At 45.4% G+C, this 12,011-nt stretch overlaps 1 protein-coding gene across 4 annotated transcripts in view; it reads left to right on the top strand.

Moving 5' to 3' along the window:
* B4GALT2 (beta-1,4-galactosyltransferase 2) overlaps window positions 1-12,011 on the top strand; it is a 102,229-nt gene that overhangs the window by 71,970 nt on the left and 18,248 nt on the right. For all 4 annotated transcript variants that reach the window (XM_075616218.1, XM_075616219.1, XM_075616221.1 and 1 more), the window contains exons 5-6: window positions 5,747-5,869; window positions 8,049-8,153. In XM_075616218.1, coding sequence (XP_075472333.1) covers window positions 5,747-5,869; window positions 8,049-8,153 — 228 coding nt within the window. The remainder of the gene's footprint in view (window positions 1-5,746; window positions 5,870-8,048; window positions 8,154-12,011) is intronic.

Here is a 12,011-nt window from a genome sequence, read left to right as displayed (position 1 = left end):
TGACAAGATGATGTCCCATGCACTGGCATCCAAGAAATGAGTTGTGGGAACCGATGCGGAGTGATGCTAACCTTTATACCAGGCCTGTCCAACTTGTCCCCAAGGGCCGCAAATAGGCCAGGTTTTCAGGATTTCCCGACTTCAACACAGCTGGTTCAAGTAGTGGCTCCGTCATACTGAGCCACTAATTGAGCCAGCTGTGCTGAAGTAGGGATATCCTGAAAACCTAGCTTGTTTGCGGCCCTCGAGGACTGGAGTTGGACAGGCCTGCTTTATACCATTAGATATACCAAAATAATAATCTTGTGTTTGAAGCTAAGCTGTATATTAAACCATTAATATCACCTACAAATAGAGGAATATCCTAGTGTGCTTTATTGTCATTTGAGTGACCATTTTAATGTACCCATGATCAGTGGTCGACAAATCACCAAAAAATCTACTCGCCGAACAAAAAAATTTATACTCGCCACCTAGTACCAAACGTGTGCTGCTTCGGCCAATAGGCGCTCGCCACGATGTTAAATCCACTCGCCCGGGGCTTGAAAATGTATAGGTTTGTCGAACACTGCCCATGATAACTGTCAAAGAAAGTACTTTGAATGTTGGGAAACATATTTTCTGCACTGAAGACTGAGTTCTAGTGCGACTCCGTTGACACTTCTAAGATTGCACTCCTATTGACCAGGTAAATGCAGAACCCAAGTAACTACTCCTACAGTCCTTTGAGGGCCATTTTCTCTCTTTAGTTCCAAATGATGGAGTTTCATAGACCTGGCAAGAACTGAATTAGTGGAACCATATGACAGCTCCATTAAGAAACAATAACAGTTGCTAATGGGATGTAATTGTCCTTCCGATGAATTTAGTGCAGAGTGGCTCTGGAGAGAGCTATCACTGTTCATCGAGCTGTGTTTATGACATCGCCTGAAGGAGACATTGACTGGCAGCTGCATAAATACAAAACCAGCAGCACGTCCTCCCCAGCGGGCACAGCCATACCAAACCTTAGGAAACGGCTCTCTGCAGTAGGCCAGATCTGGATTTGGCCTGATTACGCATAGCCAAGGGGGTGTCTTTTAGTGACACAATCGAGGCTGCGTTTGCTATGAGAGAAGGTTCGCTGTAGTGAATGTGTTTATTGAATATCTGATTTTTTTGTTATATATTAGAAGGAGCTGGATACACACAATCACAGCATCTTAATGCTACATGAAGCAAATGATAATTATTTATTGTGTGTGTGTCTGTATACAACTTGATATACATGTGTGTGTATGTATATATGTTTATATATATATATATATAGATGTATATATATATATATGTGTATATATATATATATATATATATATATATATATATATATATATATACAAGCACAAAAAAAGGAAAGAAATGGCGCCAACCTAAACCCACTGTATGTAAAGAAGCAAGTATGATGAAAAGAACCTATACTATACAAGATGGATAATTATAATAAACAAATAAATAAAATAAAAATATATAATAATAAATGATAAAGTCCAGAAAAAATATAAAAAATACAAATCTGAAAATACTCCAATTGCTATCCAAAAGAGTCTCTGCAGCCCGAATGAAGGGAACACCACTTCCTTGAAGATATCTATAAAAACAGGAAAAAAACAGGCGCACTCATAGCGTAAAAAAGTATAACAAAATATTTATGGAGTAGAAGATATAAAAGACACACTCACAAACATAACGAAATAAAAAGCAGTGATGAGTACAACTCAATCACCAGCCAGACGCAGGAACCAGGTATCGGGTGATTTCGGTGAAGTTATCCGGTGTGGATGAATTGCAGCAACCTCAATGGTAACCTCCGTGTACACAGCATCTTAATGCTACATGAAGCAAATGATAATTATTTATTGCGCGTGTCTGTATACAACTTGTTATACATGTGTGTGTGTGTGTATGTATATATATATATATATTTTATATATATATATATATATATATATATATATATATATATATATATATATATATATATATATACAGTGTTCGACAAATCACCCAAAAATCTACTCGCCCAACCCAAAAATCTACTCGCCACCTAGTCCCGCCCCCAACCCCGCCCCTAGTCCCGCCCCCAACCCCGCTTTAAAATAAAATATATAAATAAAATACATTTAATAAATTCCTAGTCAGAACAACATTCGTTTTTGACATAAATGTATTTATTGTATTACATTATACTACAATTAGTCCTTGTTACATGTGTGTGTGTAAATGTCGGATCTAGAAATAAAAGCCAGGTGTGAATGACTAGTTTCCTGAACCCCTTAACCAATGTCTGGATGTCCCCGCTTCACAATATCTAAAGCAGCAATCCCACCTGGGATCTTACCTGATCCGCAGTCCCTCAATGTCCAGGTACGCTCATTCCCGCAATGTTATACATTGGGGAGGTGTTCATTACCTGTCTTCTGGGTTAGGGGGGGGTTCCGATGTCTTCCGTGTGAAGCTTGAGCCAGATCTGGAAGAAAGCAGTATAGGGTAGTTAAGATTTCGGTGTAGTATAGGGCAGTTAAGATATATAGGGTAAATAAGAGATCCAGAGTGTGAGTGACAGAGAGAGAGAGTGTGGGAGTGACAGAGAGAGAGAGTGTGGGGGAGAGAGAGAGAGTGTGGGGGAGAGAGAGAGAGAGAGAGAGAGCGTGTGGGGGAGAGGGAGAGAGAGTGTTGGGGAGAGGGAGAGAGAGTGTGAGGGAGAGAGGGAGAGAGAGTGTGGGGGAGAGAGGGAGAGAGAGTGTGGGGGAGAGAGGGAGAGAGAGTGTGGGGGAGAGAGGGAGAGAGAGTGTGGGGGAGAGAGGGAGAGAGAGTGTGGGGGGGGAGAGAGAGAGTGTGGGGGGGAGAGAGAGAGAGTGTGGGGGGGAGAGAGAGAGAGTGGGGGGGAGAGAGAGAGAGAGTGGGGGGGGAGAGAGAGAGAGAGTGTGTGGGGGAGAGAGGGAGAGAGAGTGTGGGGGAGAGAGGGAGAGGGAGTGTTGGGGAAAGAGAGAGTGTGGGGGGGGAGAGAGAGAGAGTGGGGGGGAGAGAGAGAGAGAGAGAGTGTGGGGGAGAGAGAGAGAGAGTGTGTGGGAGAGAGTGTGGGGGGGAGAGAGAGCATGTGGGGGGAGAGAGAGAGCGTGTGGGGGGGAGAGAGAGAGTGTGGGGGGGAGAGAGAGAGTGTGGGGGGGAGAGAGAGAGTGTGTGGGGGGGAGAGAGAGAGTGTGTGGGGGGGAGACAGAGGAGAGAAACGGTGGGTGACACACACAGAGGGTGGGTGATACACAGAGAGAGAGGCTGGGTGAGTGACTGGCTGGTTGAGTGGTTTGCTGGGTGAGTGGCTGGGTGGGGCAGGGGTGACTGGGTGGGTGAGTGACTGACACTGACTGGGGGTGGGGGGTGACTGACACTGACTGGGGGTGGGGGGGTGACTGACACTGACTGGGGGTGGGGGGGTGACTGACACTGACTGGGGGTGGGGGGGTGACTGACACTGACTGGGGTTGGGGGGGTGACTGACACTGACTGGGGGTGGGGGGGTGACTGACACTGACTGGGGGTGGGGGGGGTGACTGACACTGACTGGGGGTGGGGGGGTGACTGACACTGACTGGGGGTGGGGGGGTGACTGACACTGACTGGGGGTGGGGGGGTGACTGACACTGACTGGGGTTGGGGGGGTGACTGACACTGACTGGGGGTGGGGGGGTGACTGACACTGACTGGGGGTGGGGGGGGGTGACTGACACTGACTGGGGGTGGGGGGGTGACTGACACTGACTGGGGGTGGGGGGGTGACTGACACTGACTGGGGGTGGGGGGGTGACTGACACTGACTGGGGGTGGGGGGTGACTGACACTGACTGGGGTTGGGGGGGTGACTGACACTGACTGGGGGTGGTGACTGACACTGACTGGGGGTGGGGGGGGTGACTGACACTGACTGGGGGTGGGGGGTGACTGACACTGACTGGGGGTGGGGGTGACTGACACTGACTGGGGGTGGGGGGTGACTGACACTGACTGGGGGTGGGGGGTGACTGACACTGACTGGGGGTGGGGGGTGACTGACACTGACTGGGGTTGGGGGGTGACTGACAGGGGGGGGGGTGACTGACTGACTGGGGGGAAGGTTACTGACTGGGGGGGTTACTAACTGGGGGGGTGACTGACTGGGGGGGAGGTTACTGACTGGGGGGGACCTCTGGTGTCACACACATACACATACTCCCATACACACATACATTCATTCACACACACACACATTCTCCCACACACACACACATACACATTCTCACACACACACATTCTCCCACACACACACACATACACATTCTCACACACACACAGGGGAGGAAAGGCCGCGACCAGCACCACGCAAATCCCCCACCCACCCGCGCCCATCTCCCGCTCGTGTGGGGGGCAGGCCGACATCCCCCCCCCCCCCCCAATCAGCAGGGTGGGTGGGAGGCACGTGGCGAGGTATCCCCCACTGGGTGCCCCAGGTGACAGTCAGCCCCGCCGTGGCCGCCACTGCCCTGCTCCCCTCGCCGGCATGTCACAGTGCACGGCCAAGCTGCAGGCTGCTTCTTCCCCCCCAGCCCGCGGCGGCATGATGCTCGTGGCGGGGGGGGGGGGCCAGGCCGACATCCCCCCACCTCATGCGGCGGCTGCGCCATCATGAAGGTAGGGGACGCATGGGAGGCACGTGGTGAGGGCCGAGCCCCCCCCCCGCAAGCCAACCGGGCTGCAGCAGCGGGGACCTCCCGCCCCTGACATCGATCGGTGGATCGAGGGGAAGGGGACAGGAGGAGGGGAAGGGGACAGGAGCAGGGGACAGGAGCAGGGGACAGGAGGAGGGGACAGGAGCAGGGGAATGGGACAGGAGCAGGGGACAGGAGAGCTTCCGCGGTGGGGAGTAGGGAGCCATGTGGGGACCAGGGGGATCGCAGGGAAGGAGCAGAGGGGCCGCAGCATGGAGAATACTTACCCTCCAACAGAGCTCCAGGCAGAATGGCCGCTCGTTGGGGGCGGGCTCATATAGAGCCTGGCCGCGCGCCCACAAAGCCTGGAGCGCGCGCCAATCAGGAGTCAGGTAGGGGAGTTTTTTTTTTTTTTTTTTTTTCAGCGCGAGCAGGGAAATTTCAGCGCGAACGGGGGAATTTTAAAAAAAAAACACGTGTGCTGCTTGGGCCAATAGTTACTCGCCCGGGGGTTAAATCCACCCGCCCCGGGCGAGTAAATGTATACAATTGTCGAACACTGTATATATATATATATATATACTGTATATAGTGCATACTACCAACCAATGAAGATTTTGAATGATCATGCTGTTACACAATCAAATATGAAAGTCCTCCCCATTGGGTTGTTACCTTTTCAATATAACATTGGTGTCTTGCTGAAAAACATTGCTGTTGTATAATAATATCAATAACCCATTTTATTGAAACCATGGTCGCACTTTACATTCATTCATTGCAATTGTGACATTTGTAACTTTGTAATTTCCCCTTTTGCATTGCCCAAATGTCCTCTCTTCCACTGTATCTGAATGTCTGTACACACCATAGGCTGCTCCCGCCTTTGCACTTCCCTTCTTCTATGCACCTATCTTTTAATATTATATTGTGCTTCTATGTGCAATCATGAAATAAAGCAGGACTAAATTTGAGCCCATTTAGTATTTAGCTTACTACATTTGTCTTTCTTATTTTGTCCTTGACAGGTTGCCGTATGCAGGCTATTTTGGAGGAGTGTCTGGACTGAGTAAGACCCAGTTCTTAAAGATAAATGGCTTTCCCAATGAGTACTGGGGGTGGGGAGGAGAAGACGATGATATTTACAACAGGTGAGTGGGAAGCATGTAAGTCTGACCATAGATTGTAGTTGAAAGTAGCATAATGTGTAACTATTCGTGCCATAATGTGGCTTGATCTTCTAATATGTAAGAGCTTTTATTACATTTTGCATGATCAACCTGCTTCCGGCAGCACTGACTGTGATGTGCGTGTGCCACCTGTCTCCATGATTCATCTACTGCTTCTTCACTCCCAATATTTTCCTCCTTTCTCACCTGCCCTTCTCCTTCATCCTTCTATCTCTCTCTTGCTCACAGTCCTTCCTTCACTGTAATCCTCTGTCCTTCCTTTTCCATGTGTGTTCAGCCCCCCACTGGAAGTCACAGATGGTACTATTTACTGAAGCTCCAAGCATTTCTACCAGTCACTGTGATCCTGACCCGCAGGGGCCATGCTTGTCGGTGCCATTTATACTTCCTAACAGCTTTAGTTAAATATATTTGGCATCTCGTACCCACTCCATTTGTTTCTAGATTAGGCCCCTCATGGTTGGCAGGATGGTAGGAGAAGGTTATTTTGTCCAACCCAGAGAAAGGAAATAATGTGCTACATTATTAATAATATATTATTGACTTGGTTTAAATATTATTCTGGTTAATATTATTATTGACTTTAAAAGCACCAACATCCTAACAGAAAAGTACAATTGCAAGTAGTACTTAAAATAAAATAATGTAGTCCAAAATTCTCTTGTATTAATAATGTCCTCAATGTATCTCTTAAGCTTGATCCTTGGTCAGCGCTACTCACCATGGTTCCTAAGGCTGGGGCCATGGTGCCGCAGACCGTGCGGACGTCGATGAGACTGCCTTAGGGCAGTGATCGCGTCCATGCGGCGTGCGGATGCGGGCGAGAAATCAGTTGAAACTGATTTCTTGGCGCGACATGCCAGTCACGTGAGCGGTTCGCCCAATGAGGGCGAACCAGCTCCGTGACGCCCCTAGGCACGGCCCGTCCACCATGGCCAAGGAAAGCACCCATTTCACGCGGGTCACTTCCCAGCCTCCGCGCAGGCGAAGACACCATGGCCCCAGCCTAAGAATGAACATAAGCTTATAACTCCTGCTATATCTGCTACAAGATGTTGTAGTTCCACTTTGTTGAAACGGCCAGTTCGGAGTCTTACTACAATCAAAGGTACAATTTGGCAAATCATTTCCATTTTTAAAATTAACCCACTTTCTTAATAACTTGTTTAAGAAATTTACAAAGGTCTGGGGCACTTGACTAAGAAATGTACAAGGCCCCAATTATGATAAGACTATACTTACCATCTAACCAAGTTTTACGAAAACTCAATTTATTACGCATTCCTCTAAAATGTCAAACTTAATTAGGCTTTGGCTGCAGCACAAATGTTTAAATGACAATATATGGCCACGCATTTCAATGACTTTTATACGCGTAATTTACATTTTAGCTGTTGCTTTCCTGTACTATTTTCCTTTTTTCTTCTGTACCCCCATTTACTATTCTTTCTCAATACATTTTCAAGTAAAAAAAAATACTAATAATATTGCATAATATGACCTCTTCACGCAGGCTGCAGGTGAAATGAATTCTTGAAGCTTTTCTCGTTTCATTTTAATCAATTATTATGTGGCCCTGAGATAAATCCTAGTGCTCAATGGGTTAGTAAAATATTGTACAACAATAACTGTGTATGACCATAGCAAATGAAAAACTTTTTATTGGCTAACACAATATGGCTCCTGTTTACTAATGGTGCTATGTCAGAAGACCCCTTGCAGCACTGGAAGATCCCCTACAACCCATTCAAGTAAATGGGTCGTAAAGTGTCTTCCAGCGTCATAAGGTGTCTTCTGGGATAAGGTGTCTTCTGGGATACGGTGTCTTCTGGGATACGGTGTCTTCTGGGATACGGTGTCTTCTGGGATACGGTGTCTTCTGGGATAAGATGTCTTCTGGGATAGCACCTCCATGGTAAGCAGTACTAATGATTATTTTAACTAAAAAAGCAGAGCTAGTGCTGATAAAGACTAGAGGGATGGGGTGAAATGTTATTGGACGTAGGAGAGGTATTGGACACAGGAGATCCTTTGATGACAGATATGGGTTCCAAACGACAGAGGAGTGGTATAAAACAGGGTGGTTATTTTCTTCAGCAGTTAAAGATCCTCCTCTTACTTTTCCTCTCGCCTTCCATAGAATAACCCTCAACAGCATGAAGGTTTCCCGACCTGATATCCGCATTGGGCGTTATCGGATGATCAAACATGAACGAGACAAGCACAATGAGCCCAATCCTCAGAGGTAATATCAGTGTTTTGTGGGCATCTGCAGCTAATAACTCTTGTCTTTGTGATAAAAGGGAAGCTCCTCTTCCTGACATATATAGGAGTTGCAATAAAATGATAGCCATTAGCTAGCACTAGGTAAAATGATAGCTATTAGATAGCACTAGGTAAAATGATAGCTATTAGCTAGGTGTTGTTAACCAGGTTACCCAAAAACCAAACCAGCTGGTGTCTTTTAGAAGTTTGTCATGCACAAAAAAATAAGAGAAATAAAAGCATATAAACAGATCCAATGATGTGATAAGATATCTGCTAGAGGTGCAGGGCACTTACACCAGGGGTGTCAAATTCCATCATCAAGGGCGACCAACAGGTCAGGTTTTATGGATATCCCTACTTCAGCACAGTTGGCTCAATAAGTAGCGCAGGCACTGATTGAACCACTTGTACTGAAGCAGGGATATCCATAAAATCTGGCCTGTTTATGGCCCTTGTGGACTGAGTTTGACACCCGTGGCTTGCACACTTGGCTTCCAGTACCAACGTTAGCCAGAAATGTAACCGAGGGAGAACAGTGGTATATTTTACCTTTTCACATGCACACTAAGGCTGGGGCCATGGTGCCTTCGCCCGTGCAGAGGCGTGCGCGGCGGTGATGTCACCCGCTTGAAGCGGGTGCGTTTTTCGGCCATGGTACGCGCGCCGTCCGTGTGCATGTCTAGGGCGTGCCAGTGACGTCACAGAGCTGCTTCGCTCTCATTGGGCGAACTGCTCAAGTGACCGGCCTGTCTTGCCAAGAAATCAAATTGAACTGATTTCTTGCGCAATGCGCACCCCCTCCCGCTTACGTGCGCCACATGGACGCGAACACTGCCTTAAGGCAGTCTGTTCGCGTCCGCACGGTCTGTGGTACCATGGCCCCAGCCCAACATGCTTTCTTCAGGATGAAGTCCATCCCTAAATCAGTTGTAGACCCCATCAAGTCACTTGTTGGGTCATTACTCACAACTAATTAAGTTGTACCAGGTCATTTCACCTTTTATTCTGGAGCATCTGGTACAAGATGGATTCCGCTTCCCTTCTATCCTCTTTCCCAGTAGAAGGAATGGTAGGGGGTTTGCTAGACCGATATCATAGCAGCCTCAAATTGCACCTTTTTAAAGCGGCACCTTTTTAAAGATGCAAAGTTGAAGTGTTCACGAAGAAGCTGGCGTCGGTGAGACCGAATGGATCCTGTTATCCATAGCCATGTCAGTGAGACAGAATGGATCCTGTTATCCATAGCCATGTCAGTGAGACCGAATGGATCCTGTTATCCATAGCCATGTCAGTGAGACCGAATGGATCCTGTTATCCATAGCCATGTCAGTGAGACCGAATGGATCCTGTTATCCATAGCCATGTCAGTGAGACCGAATGGAGTCTGTTGGGCTTAGACACATTCACATCATCTACCCTTTTTTGATACAAAGTCATCAACATACTTCACCCCTGTTGCGATATTTGTCAAGATTCATTGTGGGTGATCTAATCCTCCATATTCACTCACACAATGACATCGCAGACATGCCTAATGTACTATAATGTGCCAGATAATTAATTAGATGGATGCAGATATGCTATTGCACCTGAGCTCTCATTTACCGGATTTTGAGCATTGAATTCCAACTAGGGCAATAACCAGGTTAGACAAAAGAAAAATATAGTGTAACAAATAATTTCAAACACTACAATGGCTGCATGGCATGTTGCTTGAAAGGATTGCGTTACATTTTGTATTGCATTATTGACTATTTATTAATTTCAACTCAAGAAACAAGACATGGTTTTGTTAGTTGCTATGTCACTTGGGACCAGATACACATTACCACCTAAGAAAGTGGTGCAGGAAGGAGGGGTTTGGGTTTTTAGAGCACTGGGACTCCTTTTCTGAGAGGCGCCATCTATATTCTAGGGACGGATTGCACCTCAATGAAGAGGGATCTTCTGTGCTAGGGGGGAGAATGCTAAAAAGGTTGGAGGAGATTTTAAACTAGGATGGAGGGGGGAGGGGAATGAAACAGATAATGAACTAAATTGAATAGAGGAGGATACAAGGTGGTATGGAGGTAGAATGGGGGCAAGTGCAAGTTTGGCAAGCAGTGAGACACCCATAGTAAATACAGATAATACTAGAAAACTTCTAAAGACTAAACCAAGTGGGCGCAGAAAGGAAGGAGCAGATAAGATAATAGTACAGGCTGAAAAAAAACTTAAATGCATGTTTGCTAATGCAAGAAGCCTGACAGATAAAATGTGGGAGCTTGAATTAATAGCTGCAAGGGAGCAGTATGATATCATAGGCATTACTGAAACATGGTGGGATGAAACTCATGACAGGACAGTTAATTTAGAGGGTTATTCCCTTTTTCGGAAGGATCGAACAAATAGAAGGGGAGGTGGAGTATGTTTATATGTAAAACCGGATCTAAAACCTATTATAAGGGATGATGTTTATGAAGGGAATGATGAAAATGTAGAGACTTTGTGGATAGAAATTAGCAGTGGAGGTAAAAGTATTAAGAAAATGTTTGTGGGAATATGCTATAAACCACCAAATATCTGTGAGATTGAGGAAGCTAAAATACTTTTGCAAATGGAAAAGGCATCAAAACTGGGTCATGTTTGCATAATGGGGGATTTTAATTATCCAGACATAGACTGGGGCAATGAGATTAGCGTTACAACAAAAAGAAACAGGTTTTTGGGGGTGCTTAAAGACAATTATATGACCCAAATTATTGAGGAACCAACCAGGAGAGGGGCAATACTGGATTTGGTCATATCAAACAATGTAGAAGTAATAACAAATATTCAAGTCCTGGAACATTTGGGTAACAGTGATCATAACATGGTCTCATTTGAAATAAATTATCAAAATATAGATTTCTTGGGTTCAACAAAGACCTTAAACTTTAGAAAGGCAGATTTTAATAAACTGAGGTCTAATTTAGTAGTAATACAATGGGATGATGTTTTTGCAGGGAAAAACATAGAAGATAAATGGGCAGTCTTTAAAACATTGTTAGAAAAGCACACTTATCAGTGTATACCCTTGGGAAATAAGTATAAAAGAAATAAGTCAAAACCAATGTGGCTAAATAAACAGGTAGGGGAGGAAATGGACAAGAAGAGGAAGGCGTTTAGATTCTTTAAGTCAGAAGGGACAGAGACATCGTATCAGAATTATAAGGAATGTAACAAATTGCAAAAGGGCAATCAAATTAGCAAAAATGGATAATGAAAAAAGGATTGCAATAGAAAGTAAGGTCAACCCTAAAAAGTTCTTTATGTACCTTAATAACAAAAAATGAAAATATAGGACCCTTTCAGTGTGAGATGGGCAGGCAGATTATTGGAGATAAGGAAAAAGCTGAGGTATTAAACAAATTATTTGCCTCTGTGTTTACCAGGAAAAATTAAGTTCAATAGTAGTGCCGCAGGAGGAAGCCACAACCTCCATACCTCCATATTAATGAACAATTGGTTAACTGAGGAAGAAGTTCATAAGCGACTTGAAAAAATTAAAGTAAATAAGGCACCTGGCTCCGATGGCATACATCCAAGAGTTCTCAAGGAGTTAAGCTCAGTAATAGCAAAACCATTATATTTAATATTCAAGGACTCCATTTCCACAGGCTCAGTACCACAAGATTGGCATAAAGCAGATGTGGTGCCTATATTTAAAAAGGGAGCTAGATCAGAACCGGGAAATTACAGACCTGTAAGCCTGACTTCAATAGTAGGGAAACTAATTGAAGGTTTAATACGGGATAATATTCAGGAATACCTAATGGAAAACAAAATTATTAGTAATAGTCAGCATGGATTTATG

The sequence above is a fragment of the Ascaphus truei genome, chromosome 10, assembly GCF_040206685.1.
Source record: "Ascaphus truei isolate aAscTru1 chromosome 10, aAscTru1.hap1, whole genome shotgun sequence".
Lineage (NCBI taxonomy): Eukaryota > Metazoa > Chordata > Amphibia > Anura > Ascaphidae > Ascaphus > Ascaphus truei.
This window is presented reverse-complemented; position numbering and strand designations above follow the sequence as displayed.